The 22463-nt window shown below is 44.6% G+C and overlaps 1 protein-coding gene across 1 annotated transcript in view; it reads right to left on the reverse strand.

Annotated features, from left to right (window-relative positions):
- Positions 1-22463, reverse strand: part of LOC141112243 (solute carrier family 22 member 6-like) — a 154901-nt gene that overhangs the window by 20882 nt on the left and 111556 nt on the right. Inside the window, exon 8 of the mRNA XM_073604871.1 lies at positions 5536-5644. Within this exon, the coding sequence (XP_073460972.1) occupies positions 5536-5644 (109 nt within the window). The remainder of the gene's footprint in view (positions 1-5535; positions 5645-22463) is intronic.

The following is a 22463-nucleotide window of genomic DNA, read 5'->3' on the forward strand; positions in this document are numbered from 1 at the left end:
TAGGAAAGTCCCACCGCTGGGCAAAGTGGGAGGCCACAGTCTGCCATTCCTGTGGGTTGGAAGGAAACTGTGGAGTCAAATAAGAAAAAAAAAATAGTCATTTTGCACATAAACAGGGAAAACATCAAGATAACATTTATTTGAGGGAGTTTTTAAAGACCAAAGTATAAGGTACACCTATCAGATCCCCCCCCCCCTCATGGGCCATTTATAACATTATAGGGGGGGAGCTCTTGGACAGGTAACCCTCTCCACTTCATTGAGAGATGAATGCCTAAATAATGTGTGTTACTTTGGCCAGCCCCTCCTTAGTTACACTATTGACAGCCCACTGGACAGGTAAGAAGTGTCATAATACAAAGAGATAAATACACACTGTACACATTTGAGCACATTTGGAAATTCTGCTATTACCTATCAAGATAATAATAGGATACAGCAACTTGAAACAGTACCATTTGAAAGTATACAGGCAGGCCCTTGCACTACATGCTTTGGGGAATTCATCCATAAATCTGACCACAAAAGAGGTGGGTATAGTGTGTATGGGTTTGGCAAAGTCAGCAGATAGAGGATTGAGGATAGATAGAGAATTGGTATCAGCTGACTTAGCAGTTGGGGGGGGGGGGGTTCTGGCACTCTGCATGAAGTTTAAGCACCAATCACATTTTAAAACATTTTTGGCGGTATTTAGGGTAAAGCACTACTATGAAGCTGATAAAATACATTGTTAAGTGACTACATGAGGTGAATATAGGGCCAGGTGACCATGCTGGGGAGGTAAGTGAAGGCAAATATGTATGAAGGACAAAAAAAAATAGATAAAAATCCAGCATGCATGAGGACAAAGGGGACATTCACAGCATATTACAATCATGGTCATTAGGGAATGAGGAAAGAAATACAATATATTAACAAACATTATATACAATAAAATGTGATGTTAAAGGATAAATCTTACCTTAATATACTCCTTCTGCAAGACCTGGATGATGGCAGAACAGGTTTCTGGCATAATGATCCCCAGAGCCTGGGGGGAGATGCCTGTCGAGATCTTGAGGTCCTGCAGGCTTCTCCCCATTGCCAAGTACTGCAGAGTGGCGACAAGCCTCTGCTCCGGAGTGATGGCTTGCCTCATGCAGGTATCCTGCCTGCTACTATAAGGGGTCAGCAAAGCCAACAAATGGTGAAATACGGGGTCCGTCATCCGGAGAAAGTTCCTGAAATCATCAGGATTATTCTCACAGATCTCACGGAGCAAAGGCATGTGACAGAACTGGTCATGCTGGAGCAACCAATTCTTGGTCCATGAACTCCTCCCCACCCTGTTCATGGACTGGGAATGTGTCAAGGTAAGGACCCCAACACCAAGCCCCCGCACAGCACGAACTCTACGAGGAGTACGTATACGCAACATGAATAGAAAATGTTTGGCTGCTCAGAACGAAGTAACAGAACTCACTGAAGAACAGCAAGGCTTGTGAAGAGCGAACTGAAAAACAGTAACAAACGAACAAGAACACAATGACAGAGTCACGCGTAACTCGCTGCACGCACTGAAGAGCAGATACAAACCCACAAGCACAAACTGAACAGCAGAAAACGATCTGAAAACCACGAGTCTGAAAAAGCGCAAATCGTCTCTCACCAAACTTTTACTAACACGAGATTAGCAAAAGGAGCCCAAAGGATGCCGTGCTTGGTTCAGACCTGCCCTTTTCTAGTCTTGTTGTACGTGGTGTACGTGACCGCGTTCTTGGCGATCGGAAATTCCGACAACTTTGTGCGACCGTGTGTATGCAAAACAAGTTTGAGCCAACATCTGTCGGAAAAAATCCATGGATTTTGTTGTCGGAATGTCCGATCAATGTCCGATCGTGTGTACGGGGCATTAGCATTAGCAGGGATCAGGCCTGAATTTAACGCTGCAGTTTTGTGTGTTGTGTTTTGTAAGTGACAGTAATCTATTGATACTGCACTTTGGTATGCTGGGCTGGGCAGAGGGGCTAAATGCAGCTGCGGGCAGGTGTCTGGGCTGATCCTGCTAACACTGCGTTTTTGGAAACGCTATACTACTGGTGACGCTAGTATAGATCTAATCAGATCAAAGATATTGATCTGTTCAAACACTATACTAGTAAGGGAGGTGTATGGTGTGTACGTGTGTGTTAGTGCTACTGGCAATCAAAGGGTTAAAATTTTATGCTGTCTGGGATTGTCGCTAACTGACGCTGACACCTAACTGATGATAACTAGCTAACCCGTGACACTAATACGGTGTTCAGAAAAAAGATCTGTACACTATGCTAATGCCACAGTGACAGGGAGTGATAGGGTTAACTGGGGGGTGATCAAGGGGTTAAAACTTTATTAGGGACTATATGGCAGATACCCTAAACCTATCTGCGACAACCGCTAACTGCCTTAACGGTGTTTAGAGTCAGGGGGTGAAAGGGTGAAAGGGTTAACTGGGGGTTGATCAGAGGGTTAAACCTTTATTAGAGGGTTAATGGGGGTGCCCTAAACCTACCTGGGCTTACTACTAACTACCCTAATGCTGTTTAGTGTCATGAGTGACACCAGTACAGTGATCAGTGAAGAATCTGAAAAATGCACTTGGTGACACAGTGACAGGGAGTGAAAGGGTTAACTGGGGTGGCGATCAGGGGGTGTGTCAGGAAGATCCTGCCAGTAATCGGCGTCCCAGGCTCATTGGTGCGCGTCTGCGGGCGCCATCGCGCACGCGCATCCATGTTGGCGCCAGTCGGGCTATTTAAACCTGCCTGTCACACTCAGTCCCCGCTGTCTGCTCTACAGCGTTCTGTGTGTTAAAACCTGATCTGATCTGAGACTACCTGTTATTTGACCCGGCTATCTGTTTGTGACCATCCCAGCTATCTGCCTGAATCTGACCTCCGGCTTGCTTAGACTATCCTCCTGTTTGATCCCTGGTACCTTTGCTGTCCGTCTGATACCGATCACTGGCCCGTCTGACGATCCTTCTGCCTGATCCCTGATACCTGCCTACTTGCCTGCTGTGTTCCTGGTTCCAGTCCAGCATTCCAGTCTCCAGCCTGCTACCTGCTGTTGTTCCTGGTTCCAGTCTAACATTCCAGTCTCCAGCCTGCTACCTGCTGTTGTTCCTGGTTCCAGTCCAGCATGCCAGTCTCCAGCCTGCTACCTGCTGTTGTTCCTGGTTCCAGTCCAGCATTCCAGTCTCCAGCCTGCTACCTGCTGTTGTTCCTGGTTCCAGTCTAGCATTCCAGTCTCCAGCCTGCTACCTGCTGTTGTTCCTGGTTCCAGTCCAGCATTCCAGTCTCCAGCCTGCTACCTGCTGTTGTTCCTGGTTCCAGTCCCGCATCCCAGTCTCCAGCCTGCTTACCTGCTGTTGTTCCTGGTTCCAGTCAGCGTTCCAGTCTCCAGCCTACTTACCTGTTGTTGTTCCTGGTTCCAGTCAGCATTCCAGTCTCCAGCCTACTTGCCTGCTGTATTCCTAGTTCCAGTCCAGCACTCCATTCTTCTGCCTGCTTACCTGCTATTGTTCCTGGCTCCAGTCAGCGCTCCAGTCTCCAGCCTTCTCTCCACTTCCAGTTTCCTGGTTCCTAGCTATTCCTGGACTTCTGGACGGACTGTTGATCCTGCCAGACACTCATACCACTCCTCACTCCTGTGCCCTCTGTCCCTATTCCAGAGGGCCATGAGTGGGAGCCGTAGGGGAGGCCTCTCTCTGCATCTCGGGCTCAAAACCTACCAGGTACGTGACAGGGTGACAAGTGTACCTATGTGTACTGGTGTCAGTGTAGTGTTGTATACTCATGGTGAAATGTCCTCTCCTCTCGCACTGGAACCGAAAAGGGCTCAACGAGGGGAGGTAACATCACTTCCTGTAATGTAAACACAGGCAGAGGACAGTCTGCCATTCGCCAGAACCAATCACCAGGTCCAGGCCATAAATCATTGGCCTTGGCCTGGAGACTGATCGGTTCTGGAATGAATCCGATCGCCGTGGGGACGCCGGGTGCCGGGGATGCTGGGTACACCCAACGCACACCTTCGCACAGAGGTACCAACCTGCCCCAGTATAATACAGCAGCTGTTCGGCAACCGGTTAAACTACATGGAATTCCCGATGATGCGGTGTCTTACAGAGGAGTACAGTTTACTTTGGAATTCTAGAAAAGCTTTTTGCTCAGCTTCATGTATAACAATTAATATGTCTTCTGCTTTTCCATCTCAGTCTAATAGTCATATCATTCAAAACTTTAGAACAGTGCCTTCGATGTTTTGTTAGTTATGTTAAGGATGACTAGGTGGACTATCTTCCTATGGCAGAGATTGCTTATAAAAATTCTAAACATTAAATGAAACTGTCTGTGTCACCCCATAATAAGAAATCATATTTATACCTACACTGGAAAATAAATACATAGTTATAAATGTGACAACTAGGTCATTAATAATGCTTTTCCATAGTGTAACTTTTTTCGTGTTATGTATAGTGACATAGCTCCCAACTGTGCCCGATTTTGAGGGGCTGTCCCTGATTTGGAGCAATGTCCCTCTGTCCCTCTTTCCTCCTCATTTGTCCCTTATTTTGGTCTGATCTATAGAGTTGTATATAAAATGCTTTCTCAGTGCTAAACATTTCATCCAAATTCTAAATTGCTGCATTTGTAAATTTTAAACACCAATATAACAGAATAGTAGTGGTAAAAAAAAGCCCTTGTGGATTTAATTAACCTTTTTTTTGGTTAAGTCTCCATTTAAAGGGGTGTGGCAGGGGGCGTGTCCTATGCCTGCATACATTTGGTAGTAGGTGTCCCTCATACCCATCTCAAAATGTTGGGAGGTATGTAGTGATATTGTAGTTTAAGCAATAAACAGAGGTTTTCAAATGTGATATTTAACCTCCCTATGGAAGATACATGTTAGAACTTAATATCAGAGGATCACAAGTACATGTACATATATGCAGACTTGAGGCCTGCTTGGAGAACACTTGGTAGTGTGTTTTTTTCTTTCTAACAACCAAGGCAATTGAAAGGTTAATGGTCTAACATTCAAATATTGCCAAGCATCAAGCATATATCAGTTTAAACCAAAGTTTTAAAGCCATAATGGTATGCGGTAATGCTTCCACTAAAAGTGAGTCAGATTTTCATTAGTAAAGGAGGCTCTTCTTTGCTTTGTCTGAACAATTTACATTATTTAGCAGGACATCATGTACATGATCTCATTTGGGAGTATCATTAACAGACTTTACTGCAGTTTGGATTGATTTATGAATTAAATGGTACAGTTTTCTTTGTCCTCACAGTAACTTTTTTCCATTGTGTGTAGTTAGATGTGGAGAAGGGATAATATTAGAAATCTGGGTTAAAGGAGGCCCCTAATGTGTAACTGGGCATACACCTTTATATATCTTCATATATCTAAAGGAATGTGTGATGAAGAGCGGTAGCGTGGACTCATTTGGTTTGCTCAAAACCAGCACTTTGTACGCACTTTGTAGGTCTTTCTGATTGATAGGCTTACCTGAGCACAGTGGGGTAGAGTTCAGGTGTATAAAGATAGGCACAGACAATGGAAGAACCTAAAAGTCCCTTGGCTAGCACAGTGAGAGACATCTGCATTAGTATTGAGTCTGAAATAAATAAAGAACTATAAATATATAGTCATTCACCTGCAAAACATTAAACATAACAGGAGGAACACTGCATGAACGAGCATTTATAATGATTCTGATTAATATTATTAGTGATTTATTCTGCGTACTGTCAACTGAAAAAATAAAACTGATTGTTGCACACATGGTCCACTTTTCATCATAGTGGAACTATATACACATATCTAATTATGAAGCTAAAATACACATCGATCAGCCATAACACGAAGATCAATGACAGGTGTAGCGCACTACTCCCTTGGGAGCTGCTGAGTTTTAGTTCCTTACCTTTGCCAATCACTCCGCTTCCAATCTCCCATGCACCCACATAACACCAAACCGTCAAAGTTACACTTTAAGTTTCTTTATTTGGGATTAAATCCGTGAGGCTCTCCAGTGAAGTATATGAGATGCCCCATGAGGCCCCATATTGTTGCCAGGCGGTGGTTTTAATTCTTTCCTGGTTCCTTTCCTTTTTGTGTAATGCAGCACTCCCTGAATCCCACAGGTGAACATTACTCTGAATAATGTCTTCTGTAATGATTTCCCACTGCAGCTTATGGCTTCTTCTTTAAGATATCTGGCTGAGGATTCACTACTCTGAATAGCTCCTCCGCTTAACGCAATATGCTTCCTTTGGGGTATTGGTTCTTTAAGGTCAACACCTACACCACCTTCCTTATGACCCGCATACCAACATCCTTTGAAACTGTGGTCCTTGAATCCACAGTATAAGTTCCTCTCTTGGCTCCTCTGGGTTTGCACTCCCTTTGCTCTCTCTCCCAATAAACAGTCCATGTTCTACTCGCAGAAAGTCGATCACCCAGGTTTTCGTCTGCCGCTTTGCTCTTACTACCTCCTTTTCTTGACTGGCATCTCCCCGCATGGGAGCGTCCAGTGGTTCCTTGTCGACTACATGCTGACTCCTTATCCAGGTTCTAGGCTCTCGGCCCCCCTGGATTCTCTTCCGGCACCAGGGCTCCGGGATCTCTGAACTCCCGTGCCTCTGGGCCTAACTTGTGGACTCTGAATCCCGAACTGAATCTGTGAACCCCTCCCAGAGCATGTGACCCCCCTTTTATGTGAGACCTCTCCTTGACCGAAGAAATTAACCATTGGTCAATCCTCTCACATGGGTTTCCTGCCACTCAGGTCTCAGCCCATTCTCTCTCTCCAGCAGAATCCACCAAGCAGAGAAGGTTTTCCTGAGCCCAAATGTAGGCGGCCACACCCCCTTCTATTCTGACACTTCCAACCCCGAATTACCATCCAGGCCTAGCAAAGAACACAGGCCTGGACAAATTTACCTGTCTCTATATCCTACTCTATCAAAAAATAAAGGTAGGGGGCACTACACAGGTAAAGTGAATAACACTGATTATGTTGTTACAACGGCATCTGAAAGTCGGTGAGATATATTAGGAAGCAAGTAAACATGTTGTGCCTGAGGTTAATGTATTGAGAGCAGAAAAAATGGGTATCACAGTTTTTGTGTATGGGGCTGCATAGCCAAAGACTGGTCAGGGTGCCCATGCAGGCCTGTGTCCACAGCCAAAAGCACCTACAATGGACACGTGAGTATCAGAACTTGACCACAGCGCAATGGAAGAAGGTGACCTGGTCCAAGGAATCACACTGGGAAATCTTGGGTCCTGGCATTCTTGTGTATGTTACTTTGATCACTAACCACGATTGGGTTGTCATTACCAAATAAGCCTGCATTCACATCTGCACGTTTTGGAAACGCAGTGCAACTGTGCATCACACATGTGTTGTTATGCATTCACATCTGCACATTTCCATACATGCAGCAACCCGCTTTTTTGAAACGCGCTTGCATTGCCATTATCGTAGTGGCACATTCATAAATGCGGAGATGTGACTGCAGCGTAATTGTTAATGACACCCTAATCACAGTTAGCAAGACACAACACACTACAAATGCGCCACAATGAGCACTGAAAATACATGCGATGTTCTATGACCAAAAAGGTTCTTGAGCTGCTTTGCGGTATTTGTTGCATGCAGGACAGCCTACAGTATTCAAGTGAATGGGCCACCCTATGCACGATGCAAGTTTACGTGTGGAAAAATGTGGGGAAAAAATGTGAATGGGAATGCACATTTCTGTTACGCTTACGTGTGAATGGAATGTGCTTGGGATGAGAGTTCTTAAGCAACAAAGATGACCTGGGAGGAGAGGTGAGGTTTAAAAAAAAAACACTGATCTAATCATAGTCTCATAGGAATTGCTTTTTATCTATTGCCGATGCAACTTATGTGAGTAAAGTCGCATTGAAGAAACATAATGCCCCGTACACACGGTCGGACTTTGTTCGGACATTCCGACAACAAAATCCTAGGATTTTTTCCAACGGATGTTGGCTCAAACTTGTCTTGCATACACACGGTCACACAAAGTTGTCGGAAAATCCGATCGTTCTAAACACGGTGATGTAAAACACGTACGTTGGGACTATAAACGGGGCAATGGCCAATAGCTTTCATCTCTTTATTTATTCTGAGCATGCATGGCACTTTGTCCGTCGGATTTGTGTACACACGATCGGAATTTCCGACAACGGATTTTGTTGTCGGAAAATTTTATATCCTGCTCGCAAACTTTGTGTGTCGGAAAATCCGATGGAAAATGTGTGATGGAGCCTACACACGATCGGAATTTCCGACAACAAGGTCCTACCACACTTTTTCCGTCGGAAAATCCGACCGTGTGTACGGGGCATTAGAGTCCCAAGCAAGTCACACTACATAGTCGCACTGGAAATCACATGAAAATAGAATTATTAATATTATTATTATACAGGTTTTATATAGCGCCAACAGTTTGCGCAGCACTTTACAACATGAATTGCATTTGTACTCAATTGTGGTTAAGAAAAAAGAAAGGAAAGGAAAAAACACACTGACACACATCAAAAACATACTGGAACACAGTAGAAATGCATCCAGAATGCAGAAATTGTGGTGTAAACCAGCCCTCAAACTATGTGCAGATTTTTGAGAAAAGTAGTGAGGCAGTTGCATGAGCAGGGTAAAGGCTAATCGGAGAAGTCAAGTTCACAAAGTATAGTTCTTATGTTTGCAAAAAAGAGAAATATACGTCAGTTGAAATAAAAGTATAACTTGGGACAGACTGAAATGGTAAGGGGATGTAAAACATTACATTCTTTTTTGTAGGAAAATTATTAATTACATAGTTGCATAGTTGGTAAGGTGAAAGTAGAACAATAGGCAAAACTTTTTATTTTTATTTTACATTTTGGATAGTGTAAGGGAGGGTTATAACCCCTGTCAGAATTTTTTTTTGCCATCTGTGTCCCATTGTGGAAACTTACCTTTGCTTCCTGTCCCAAAGCAAAAACAGGAAGTGAGAGGAAATCCCTGCAAATTAAGGGGATACTTTGGGGCCCCTCTAGGCACCAGAACTAGTGTCCCCATTGGAAGATTTTCCTTCTATTACTTTTCTGGGGACAACCCAAAATGTGGGATTTTCTTTCACTTTCAATGATAATGAAAAGGACAAATAGAGAGCTTGAATAACCCTAATGCGGACACAGACAGCAATAAAAGCTAAGAGGTGTTCTAATCCCTCTCCACTCTAGCCATAACTAAAAACAAAAAAAGTTTTGCCTTTAGTTATACTTTAAATAAAGTCACCAGTCCATCCAGTTCAACGGGTGTGTGTGTAGGCAGGTTACCTATGGGTTATTTAGACCCAGGCTGAGAAGGAATTAACCGTAGCATCTTGGACCGAACAGAGGCCTTAAGCCTGACCACATGGTACAGTAAGGAAGCAGTTAACAATTGCGTGCATGAGGCAGCGGCCAACTGACAACTCATGGGGCCCCCGGGGAATTGGGAGATTATGGGGCCCCGAGGCAATAGGAGAAGATTATGGGGCCCCCGGACAATAGGAGATTATGGGGCCCCCAAGCAATCGATTAAGGGGGCCAAACAGTATACACACATACACACATACAGTATACACACACAGACACACAATATACACACACTGAAAAGGTACTGGAGGCGGGGCAGCTATAATCTTGGGATTTTTTTAAAAAACACAATTTTTTACATACTGTCCCTGGTTTTATTGAGGCTGGCAACCCTGATGGGGCCCCTTAGTGGCATGGGGCCCTCGGGCAGAGCCTGAGTGCCCGAATGGTCAGTTCGCCCCTGGCATGAGGTCCCCGTTAGATGCATGGCGGGACCCCATTCTGTCACTGGGAGTGAGGTGGCAGAGGTATGCTACACTGGTGAAGAGGGCATAGGCTCAGTGGTGTCCCTCTGAATGGTGTCCCTCTGAATTGCAAAACACATCAGGCAACAGTGCGTAGTGACACGAGGCAGGGTTTTTCAGAGGAACTCTGTACTTTTATTACTACACACAGCGACATGGCTCATCTCTAAGTCAGGAAACGACATGAATGTTTGATTCTCACATGACCGCAGTTCCCACCTGGTTCCGGGTATTGATGAGTGTGTTCATGGTGAAGGGCCTCCCATGTTCAGGCAGAGTGGCCCCACCCACACGCGTGTTTTTTTTATGTGCTTATTTCACTACTAATCCCCATATCTCTGTATATTGATATAGCTAAAATGCCAGTCTACAAGTTTTTTAAATTATCGACACTCCCCACTGACAGCACCAACTTTATAAAGGAGTTCCACATGCTTACTACTCTAAGGCCTCTTTCACGTGGGCGGCTCTTCTGCCACTGGTAAAAGCGTGTTTTGTTATTTTCCATAATTTCAAGACTCCAGGCACAGCGATCACTTGCAGTTTTACATTGCGATTAGCAGCGATTACATGCGTTTACATGCGGCTGCGTTTAGCTGCAGCGGAACATTCTGGCCATTTCTGACATGCTTTTTGTTGTTTTTCTTTCCTTGTTGCTGCTGCTATCCGCAGGTGAAATGGTACACTGTGATTACTTGCGGTTATGTAAAGATAGCTGCGATAAATCAGTCCTGGACGCAGTCAAATAAATTTTTTTGAACCGTACAAAACCCCATGTAACGAAACCGTCGCTAAACACAGCAGTGTGTGAATGGGGTCCTAGGAAAGCATTGTCTGAGTTTAGGTGCAGTAGATAAATTAATTTATCCGCAGCTAAAAGCTGAATTCTATCTATCCGTGTGAAAGCGGCCTAATGTCCCGTACACACGATCGGACTTTCCGACAACAAAACCGTGGATTTTTGTCAAAGGGTCTTGGTTCCAACTTGTCTTGCATACACACGGTCACACAAATGTTGGCCAACAATTACGAACGTAGTGATGTACAAGATGTACGACGGCCAATAAAAAGGAAGTTCAATAGCCAGTGCGCCACCCTTTGGGCTCCTTCTGCTAATCTCATGTTTATCTTGTGTTAGTAGAAGTTTGGTGAGAGATGATCCTCGCTTTCCAACCTTGTGCTTTTCAGTTCGTTTCTGCTTTTCAGGTTGTGCTTGTCGGTTTGTATCCTTTCTTCAGTGCGTGCTTGTCAGTTTGTTTCTATATTTCAGTGCATTCTATTTATAGTTCGCTTCTGATTTTCAGTGTGTTCTTGTCCGGTCGTTTCTGATTTTCAGCTCATTCTTGTCAGGTCCTTTTTGATTTTCAGTGCGTTCTGTTCGTTCTCAGCAGCCGTTCGTTTATTAGCCATGTTGCGATTACGTACTCGTCGTAGAGTTCGTGCTGTTGTTGGACTTGGTGTTGGAGTTTTTGCTTTGATCCAAGTCCAGTCCATGAACAGGGGGAGGAAGAGTTCTTGGACCAAGAATCGGTTGCTTAATCGTGACCAATTCTGTTATATGCCTTTGTTGCGGGAGCTCCAGGAGAATAATCCTGATGATTTCAGGAACTATCTCCGGATGACGGACCCCGTCTTTCACCATCTCTTGGCTTTGCTAACTCCTTATATTACGAAGCAGGACACCTGCATGCAGCAAGCCATCTCTCCCGAGCAAAGGCTCATCACCACCTTGTGGTACTTGGCGACAGGGAGAGGCCTCCAGGACCTAAAGTTCACGACTGGGATCTCCCCCCAGGCTCTGGGAATCATTATTCAAGAGACCTGTTCTGCCATCATTCAGGTCCTGCAGAACGACTATATTAAGGTAAGTTTTATCCTTTAACATCACATTCTATGAATTTAATGTTTGCTAATGTATTGTATATATTTTGTCATTCCATAATTACCATGATTGTAATATGCTGTGAATGTCCTCATTGTCCTCATGCATGCTGTAAGCTTTTAATGCTCCATTTTTGTCTTTTATGCATATTTGCCTTCACTAACCTCCTCAGCATGCTATCCTGGGCCCATACACACCTAGCCTAGTCACTTAACAATGTATTTTGTCAGCTCCATTGTAGTGCTTACCCTAAACACCCCCTAAAATGTGTCCAAATGTTATTGTTGCCCTTAAAGTCAGGCATAGTGCAAGAGGCTTTTTTTTGGGGGGGGGAGGCCAAACTCATTTGGAACCCTCCCCCCCCCCAACCGCTATGTCAACCAATACCAATACTGCTGACTTTGCCAAACCCATACACACTATACCTACTTCTTTTGTGTTCATATTTATGGATGAATTCACCAAAGCATGTAGTGGAAGTGCCTGCCTGAATACTTTCAAATGGTACTGTTTAAAGTTTTCTTCTCCTATTATCTTGAAAGGGAATTGCAGTATGTAAAAATGTGCTTCAATTTGGACAGTGTGTATTCATATTTTTGGATTATGACACTTACCTGTCCAGTGGGCTGCCAATAGTGTAAGTAAGGAGGGGCTGGCCAAAGTAACACACATTATTTATGCATTCAGCTCTCAATGAAGTGGAGAAGGTTACCTGTCCAAAACATCTCTCCCCCTCACCCTAAAATTTTTACAATGGGCCCTCAGAGGGGCGAGGAATCTGATAAGTGGACCTTATACTTTTGTCTTTAAATACTCATTTCAATAAATGTTATACTTATGTTGGCCAAAAATGTTTGTGTCTAATCTGCTTGCAATGTTAAGTGCAAAAGTACTAATTTTTTTTACTTGTTTGACTCCACAAATTCCTTCCAACCCACAGGAATGGCAGACTGTGACCTTCCAATTCCACCACCAGTGGGAATTTCCCAATTGTGGTGGTGCGATTGATGGGAAGCATGTCCGGATCGTCCCAACCCCCAACTCGGGGTCATACTACTTCAACTATAAGGGGTTCAGTAGTATCATGATGTTGGCGGTGGTGATGGCGAATTATGAATTCCTATACCAGGACGTAGGGAAGAATGGCCATATATCTGATAAAGGAGTGATTGCCCAGACACAATTTTACCGGCATTTTCAAAATGGCACCTTGGGGTTGCCACCTCCAGAGGATAACATTGCGGGCCTCAAGTTCGTTTTTGGCGGATGAGGCCTTTGCACCGGGGGAACTGATGAGGCCATTCCCCATGAGGACCCTGACCCCAGAGCAGAGGGGTTTTAATTACCGGCTGGCCCGTGCCAGAAGAGTGGTCGAGAATGCCTTTGCCATAATGGTCAGCCAGATCTGGCTTTTCCTTACGGCCATCAACATGGCCGAATACAAACTCAATCACATTGTCTTGAGCTGCTGCATTCTTCACAATTACCTTCAGAAGAATGCAGCCGACTATCTGGCCTCAGTTGCGACTGAGGCCGACTTTTCACCTGACCAAACAATGACGGCGCTTGAAAGTGGCCGTCCTGGCTTGCCCCCCCAAAGCACCTGCAAAGTACGGCAAAACTGTGTCGAGTACTTCGTGGGTAGGGGGCAGTTGATTTACAAGAAAATCTTGAATCTGTGTAATAATTAAAAAAAAAAACTAAACTCATATTTCATTTGAATTACTGTTTGTGTTTCTTATCTGTCTCCTAGGTTCTCAATTGGCCTTTTTATTTTGGACATTTTCTTCAGAAGTGCAAATGTAACTCATTTGATACATGTATGTAATGCATTAATAATAAAAATAATCATCCTTTTCAACTCTATGAATTAATTGCTTGGAGTCCCTAAAATGGCCTGATTTTGGCAAATTGTACAGCACAGTGGGGGTTATTTACTAAAGGCAAATCCACTTTGCACTACAAGTGTACTGCAAGTGTACTTGTAGTGCAAAGTGGATTTGCCTTTAGTAAATAACCCCCATTGTCCCTGTAACTACATCAACTAACTTTAAAAAATGGTATCAGAGGCGTAACTAGAACCTTCAGGGCCCCGGTGCAACAAACCATGATGGGCCCCCCTTCCATCCGAGCCCCGGGCTTCCAATTTTGGGAGAGTGTCCATGGACATCCTCCCAAAACCGTGCTTCCTGCATGACCCCTGGGACGTGCATCCAGCGCAATCACATCGGCCCTTTACCATGTGATGTCAGCTGATCACATGTAAACAGACTTACCGGTTATCCACAGCCCTTTCCTCATACGCTGTGTCTGTGTGAGGAAAGGACTGCCGTTAACTGTCAAGAATGTCAGTAAATTCATTACACTGATGATCAGTGCCCCAATCATCAGTGCCATCTATCAGTGCCCATCAGTGCTGCCTATCAGTGCCCATCAGTGCCTTCTATCAGTGCTCATCAGTGCCTTCTATCAGTGCTCATCAGTGCCCATCAGTGCCTTCTATCAGTGCTCATCAGTGCCTTCTATCAGTGCTCATCAGTGCCCATTAGTGCCTTCTATCAGTGCTCATCAGTGCCTTCTATCAGTGCTCATCAGTGCCTTCTATCAGTGCTCATCAGTGCCCATCAGTGCCTTCTATCAGTGCTCATCAGTGCCTTCTATCAGTGCTCATCAGTGCCCATTAGTGCCTTCTATCAGTGCTCATCAGTGCCTTCTATCAGTGCCCATCAGTGCCTTCTATCAGTGCTCATCAGTGCCTTCTATCAGTGCTCATCAGTGCCTTCTATCAGTGCCTTCTATCAGTGCTCATCAGTGCCCATCAGTGCCTTCTATCAGTGCTCATCAGTGCCTTCTATCAGTGCCCATCAGTGCCTTCTATCAGTGCTCATCAGTGCCCATCAGTGCCTTCTATCAGTGCTCATCAGTGCCATCTATCAGTGCTCATCAGTGCCTTCTATCAGTCCCTTCTATCAGTGCTCATCAGTGCTCATCAGTGCCTTCTATCAGTGCTCATCAGTGCCTTCTATCAGTGCCCATCAGTGCCTTCTATCAGTGCTCATCAGTACCTTCTATCAGTGCTCATCAGTGCCCATCAGTGCCTTCTATTAGTGCTCATCAGTCAGTGCCTCCTATCAGTGCTCATCAGTGCCTTCTATCAGTGCCTCTATCAGTGATCATCAGTGCCCATCAGTGCCTTCTATCAGTGCTCATCAGTGCCCATCAGTGCCTTCTATCAGTGCCCATCAGTGCCTTCTATCAGTGCCCATCAGTGCCTTCTATCAGTGCCTTCTATCAGCGCTCATCAGTGCCCATCAGTGCCTTCTATCAGTGCGCATCAGTGCCGTCTATCAGTGCTCATCAGTGCCTTCTATCAGTCCCTTCTATCAGTGCTCATCAGTGCCTTCTATCAGTGCTCATCAGTGCCTTCTATCAGTGCCCATCAGTGCCTTCTATCAGTGCTCATCAGTGCCCATCAGTGCCTTCTATCAGTGCTCATCAGTGCCATCTATCAGTGCTCATCAGTGCCTTCTATCAGTGCCTTCTATCAGTGCTCATCAGTGCCCATCAGTGCCTTCTATCAGTGCTCATCAGTGCCGTCTATCAGTGCTCATCAGTGCCTTCTATCAGTGCCCATCAGTGCCTTCTATCAGTGCTCATCAGTGCCCATCAGTGCCTTCTATCAGTGCTCATCAGTGCCGTCTATCAGTGCTCATCAGTGCCTTTTATCAGTGCCTTCTATCAGTGCTCATCAGTGCCCATCAGTGCCTTCTATCAGTGCTCATCAGTGCTTTCTATCAGTGCCCATCAGTGCCTTCTATCAGTGCTCCTCAGTGCCCATCAGTGCCTTCTATCAGTGCTCATCAGTGCCGTCTATCAGTGCTCATCAGTGCCTTCTATCAGTGCCTTCTATCAGTGCTCATCAGTGCCCATCAGTGCCTTCTATCAGTGCTCATCAGTGCCTTCTATCAGTGCCCATCAGTGCCTTCTATCAGTGCTCATCAGTACCTTCTATCAGTGCTCATCAGTGCCCATCAGTGCCTTCTATTAGTGCTCATCAGTCAGTGCCTTCTATCAGTGCTCATCAGTGCTTTCTATCAGTGCTCATCAGTGCCTTCTATCAGTGCTCATCAGTGCCCATCAGTGCCTTCTATCAGTGCTCATCAGTGCCCATCAGTGCCTTCTATCAGTGCCCATCAGTGCCTTCTATCAGTGCCCATCAGTGCCTTCTATCAGTGCCTTCTATCAGTGCTCGTCAGTGCCCATCAGTGCCTTCTATCAGTGCTCATCAGTGCCGTCTATCAGTGCTCATCAGTGCCTTCTATCAGTGCCTTCTATCAGTGCTCATCAGTGCCCATCAGTGCCTTCTATCAGTGCTCATCAGTGCCTTCTGTCAATGCTCATCAGTGCCCATCAGTGCCTTCTATCAGTGCTCATCAGTGCCATCTATCAGTGCTCATCAGTGCCTTCTATCAGTGCCTTCTATCAGTGCTCATCAGTGCCCATCAGTGCCTTCTATCAGTGCTCATCAGTGCCTTCTATCAGTGCCCATCAGTGCCTTCTATCAGTGCTCATCAGTACCTTCTATCAGTGCTCATCAGTGCCCATCAGTGCCTTCTATCAGTGCTCATCAGTACCTTCTATCAGTGCTCATCAGTGCCCATCAGTGCCTTCTATTAGTGGTCACCAGTCAGTGCCTTCTATCAGTGCTCATCAGTGCCTTCTATCAGTGCTCATCAGTGCCTTCTATCAGTGCTCATCAGTACCTTCTATCAGTGCTCATCAGTGCCCATCAGTGCCTTCTATTAGTGCTCATCAGTCAGTGCCTTCTATCAGTGCTCATCAGTGCCTTCTATCAGTGCTCATCAGTGCCTTCTATCAGTGCTCATCAGTGCCCATCAGTGCCTTCTATCAGTGCCCATCAGTGCCTTCTATCAGTGCCCATCAATGCCTTCTATCAGTGCCTTCTATCAGTGCTCATCAGTGCCCATCAGTGCCTTCTATCAGTGCTCATCAGTGCCCATCAGTGCCTTCTATCAGTGCTCATCAGTGCCTTCTATCAGTGCTCATCAGTACCTTCTATCAGTGCTCATCAGTGCCCATCAGTGCCTTCTATTAGTGCTCATCAGTCAGTGCCTTCTATCGGTGCTCATCAGTGCCTTCTATCAGTGCTCATCAGTGCCTTCTATCAGTGCTCATCAGTGACCATCAGTGCCTTCTATCAGTGCCCATCAGTGCCTTCTATCAGTGCCTTCTATCAGTGCTCATCAGTGCCCATCAGTGCCTTCTATCAGTGCCCATCAGTGAATGCTATCAGTGCCCATCATAGTGAATGCTATTAGATCCCATCAGTGCCGGACAGCACGGCTCTGAGCGGAGATCGTGTGTCATATAACAATAGCACAGAGAGACACCGGCGGCATTAATGTTCTATTTGTCGGTCCTCTCTGGCACGGATGAGAGAGGACACACAGCTGATCTCACGGCTCCCCCTTCTCCCCCCTCCCCTCTCCTGTGTGCTCCGCCGGAAATGTGAGCTCTTTAGCTTCACACTAGACTGCCCGCGGAGCACACAGGAGAGGGAGGGGGGAGAAGGGGGAGCCGTGAGATCAGCTGTGTGTCCTCTCTCATCCGTGCCAGAGAGGACCGACAAATAGAACATTAATGCCGCCTCCGGTGTCTCTCTGTGCTATTGTTATGTGACACACGATCTCCGCTCAGAGCGTGTGTGAAGAGCAACCCCGCTGGCCCCCCCCACAGTGGCGGAATGCCGGGCCCCGTCGCAACTGCAACTGTTGCGACCCCGGTAATTCCACCACTAAATGGTATTGAGCATTGAAAGAAGAAGCCACACATTGTTGAGTATAAAACATTTTATCCCCATTTTCTTGAAGACGCGCGCACAGCGTGAAATGTATTGAAAGGGAGGCTCGAGACACACTCACAAGTCCTCCTTTCCTGGATCAGCTGGGACGCATGCCGAGACGCTAATCCAGCAACACAAGGTAGCGCTCGGTCTTTGCTTTACCTCCTCAACTGTAGCCCAGTCTGATTTTCGTCCTGTACCTGCACATTTTTTGGAAGCTTTGTTTACTTGGAATAAAGACGTTTTTACACTATCCAAGCACTGTGGCTTTCTTGGGGAGACACTTTTTGCAGATTTAGTTGATGCATTGATGCACCGAGGCTCAGATATAAAAGTTATATACAATTTCTGCTGACTGGTGATTGAAGTCCTTCTGCCAGGATATCTGGAAAAGTACCTTTGAAGATATATAGCTGTTTTCATGCCTGAGGGTCACTTTGTGGCCACTACTGTCTGGTGAGCGCTTAGATTTACCACTCCGGGTGAAGCATGAATAAGAAAGCATGTGCACTTTATATGTGGTGATTGGATTTACTAAGAAGAATTTTGTGTGTTTTTCTCAGATGAACTTGAGGACATTTGATATGTTGCACTAAATTCACTTTATTACAAACACAGAATATGTACTGCTTATGCACTGGAGCACTTTAACATATGTAAAAATTCAACAGGTTCACATTAAAAATATTGCACTATTGATGCGCCCTATATATCTGTTATATTATAAAACATTTTACGCCAAGCACATTCACATGTGCGTTATAAAAGGGTTTTTTAACAAACCAACATCTTTGGTGTATAACATGTATGTTTGACAGTAGATATAGCCTTTTTTGCCACAAACCAACATCTTGGTGTATAACATGTATGTTTGACATAAATTTGCCTTTTTTGGGGGCTAAACAGGCATGTATAAAAACATAACATACACATTCCCAACTCAGGAACTTACAAAGTTCAACTTTGCTACAGTGAAGGCCATATGAGACATTAGTATGTCAAAACTGTGTTGATTTTGCCTTCATCAGATGGGGTGATCTTACCCCTCTAAAAGCCAAATTTTGAAGATGCACACAAATTGGGACTCAAAATTTGGATTTCCCTCATGATCCCATGCCTAAAATGTGTGTATTTTCCCTACATCTATTTTGCTAAAGCCACCAAACACACAGTGTGTCAACATGTGCTATCTGCCATCATGGGATATGAATGTATGCGTTTTGTGGGTGCAACCCCTTCCTCCAAACTAAAGTAGGTGAGAGGAAGGGGTTGCACCCCCGAAACACGTCCATTGATCCCAAACAATGGGAGCTAGCACATGTTGACACACTGGGCCTTATTTCAGAAAGGACAATCCACTTTGCCCTACAAGTGCACTTTCAAGTGCACTTGCATTGCTCTTGTAGTGCAAAGTGGTTTTGCTTTTTTTTAAATAAGCCCCAGTGTGTCAACATGTGCTAGATCTCATCATAGTGTATCAATGGACGTGTTTCGGGGGTGCAACCCCTTCCTCTCACCTACTTTAGTTTGGAGGAAGGGGTTGCACCCACAAAACGCGTACATTGATATCCCATGATGGCAGATAGCACATGTTGACACACTGTGTGCATCTTCAAAATTTGGCTTTGCAATTCATTTAAAACTGTAAAAATGCGTACAACAATAACGACAACAAATTTGTTTTTGGTTTAGATTTTGCCTAAAATATCAATGATGTTGCTCAGTCTTTTTTGGATGTTTTGCTTCATCTTTTCCAAATCACGATTGCACACCATGATCTCACTGATGAGTACTTGTGCACTTGCACTGCTGAAGTGAGTTTCTTCTTCCACAACATCCACATCACCTAAAAATAAAAAAACACACCATGTATTATAAATATGCAGGCATCCATCTATTACCTGAAGCTGTGGTCTCAGACACTTACCTGTTGTCGACACCATTTCGACCACTTCACCCAGCACTTCCTGAACCTCTGCATCCACATTCTCATGTTATGTGGTGAGTTCCCTTTGTTCATTAGGTGTGGGGTTACTGGTGTCCTCAGATGTCCCTATTCTTTTCTCCCCTATGTGAATACAAAACAGGTATACTTAGCAGACAGATATTTTAGGCTAGAACTAGTAATATGAAACATTGCTTGGAAGTGTTGTCCAATTGTCTGTTTTGACAGAGTTCCAAGCTGAAGACATGATTTTTTCACTTTCAAAAGCTGGAATACTTACCTGTTTTGTGCAAGTTTCACACATGGAGATACCCCTAGTATCCACTGGAGCACATGCGTGGGACTCCATAACATGGTTGTTATGCTGTCCCACACTAATGCTCCTGCATCCAGATGTGTAAACAAGCTGCTGAGTGTCCTCTCCTTACACTGAATCAAGTTGTCATTTCATAATAGTTTCAAACACATCTAGACAACAATGTAATAAACTTATTTTAATCAAAATAGGCATGAACACCTGCTGTGTCTCCGTCATGTGCTCTCCCTCTGCCCCGAAAGAGAAGAGGCGGGGAATACACTAGAAAGAAGGACGGGGCGGAGTTTCACACATGCGCAGTGTATATAAAGCATAACACGCGGGCGACGTACATATGATCTGTGAGTGGAGGACGGAGGATCATTAGCTAAACTATGTACCATTTTCATACACAGGAAAGTCTCAGCCAGGAGGAGCCTGTGGCAAGCAGCCTGACCGAATCCCAGGCTCCTCCCCTCTGCCCTCCAACCAAAAGGACCAGAAAGGCAAGGAACCTGAAGGAGTGCGCGGCTGCTTTCCTCAAACATGCTACTGAGGCAATTACCACGACCCCTGGTGGCCACGAGGCGTTTGGATGTGTCACTGCCAGCAAATTAGAACACATGGAGGAGGCCCAACACACTATAAGCAAAGAGATTATTCTGAAGGCCCTAAACAAGGGTATGAGGGGCGAACACACACCTCTGTGAGTTGGACCATGCTCCTCCACCACCTCCACCAACACCACCAACACCACAGCCACCCCACCCACCACAGCAGCATGGAAGGAAGTTTGGAAGGAAGTGTTGAGTGTCATGGCCTGGGTTTGGTGTGGTCTGGCAAAAAACGCAGGCTGTTGTAAGACCACAGCCTCGGGACATATATGTCATCTGCTGCTGCTCCTGATCTCTCAGAGTCCTGGACCATATTGTGCTCCCTATTAAATAGACTCCTCAGTTACCAATTTTGACAGTCAAATAATTGATGTCTGCCCTGGGGTACAAAGGCTTCACCAATTCCAACTGTTTCTCCAGCGTTGCCTTCCTCTTTATTTTGTTATGACCTTGTGCTCCCTATTAAAATCAAATTTTTTGTTTTGACAAATACTTGGCTATGTGTTTTACTTCAAAAAGGACAGTTTGTTTGTGAGTAGGCAGGTACAGTTCAAAAATACAATGTCAAGTTAACAAGGGACCCCAACATAGTTGTACCTTTGAGGTTAAAAATTACAAGATAATAATGGTGTTATGTTAACTTATGTTATGTTAAATGGGGAGTACTCAGAATGGTCAGGGGTGGGTAGTGGGGTTCCCCAGGGTTCTGTGCTGGGACCAATCCTATTTAATTTGTTCATAAACGACCTGGAGGATGGGATAAACAGTTCAATCTCTGTATTTGCAGACGATACTAAGCTAAGCAGGGCAATAACTTCTCCGCAGGATGTGGAAATCTTGCAAAAAGACCTGAACAATAAAACTGGTGACCCCACAATAGGGATAAAACTTTTTCGCAGAAGAGAGTTTAATAAGACTCGTGGCCACTCATTACAATTAGAAGAAAAGAGGTTTAACCTTAAACTACGTAGAGGGTTCTTTACTGTAAGAGCGGCAAGGATGTGGAATTCCCTTCCACAGGCGGTGGTCTCAGTGGGGAGCATTGATAGCTTCAAGAAACTATTAGATAATCACCTGAATGACCGCAATATACAGGGATATGTAATGTAATACTGACACATAATCACACACATAGGTTGGACTTGATGGACTTGTGTCTTTTTTCAACCTCACCTACTATGTAACTATGTAACTATGTAACTTGACACACAAAATGTAAAAAAAATTATTATGGAGATCACTAGAAAAAAAACAAAAAAAAAAGATTATTCTGAAGATCACAAGAAAAAAAAATCATGGAGATCACTAGAAAAAAAAGACAAAAAAAGATTATTCTGGGGATCACAAGAAAAAAAATCATGGAGATCACTAGAAAAAAAAAAAAAAAAAAAGATTATTCTGGAGATCATGAGAAAAAAAAAAACAACAAAAAAAAATATTATTCTGGAGATCACTAGAAATAATAAAAAATAAGTTTGTCTGAACTCTGTAAATATCAGCAGCAAAGTAACTTCATTATTATACCATTATAAAGAAGAAGAGAATGCTCTGCATTGAGAGATTTCATAATTTGTCGTGTCACGAATGTGATATCTCCATTACGAACGCTATTTTTATAAGACCGAGCGCTTCCGGCTCGTACTTGATTCCGAGCATGCGTGGACTTTTGTGCGACAGACTTGTGTACACACGATCGGAAAGTCCGACAACAAAAATTTGTTGGCGGAAAATTTGAGAACCTGCTGGCCAACATTTGTTGGAGGAAAGTCCGCCAACAAATGTTTGATGGAGCATACACACGGTCAGACTTTCTGCCAACAAGCTCACATCCAACATTTGTTGTCGGAAAATTCGACTGTGTGTACGCGGCATAACAGTAAAGAACCCCTTTTAAGGTGACACCTCTTGTCATCCAACTTCATTGAGTGGCCACGT

This window comes from Aquarana catesbeiana, linkage group LG11, assembly GCF_042186555.1.
Source record: "Aquarana catesbeiana isolate 2022-GZ linkage group LG11, ASM4218655v1, whole genome shotgun sequence".
Classification (NCBI taxonomy): Eukaryota; Metazoa; Chordata; class Amphibia; order Anura; family Ranidae; genus Aquarana; species Aquarana catesbeiana.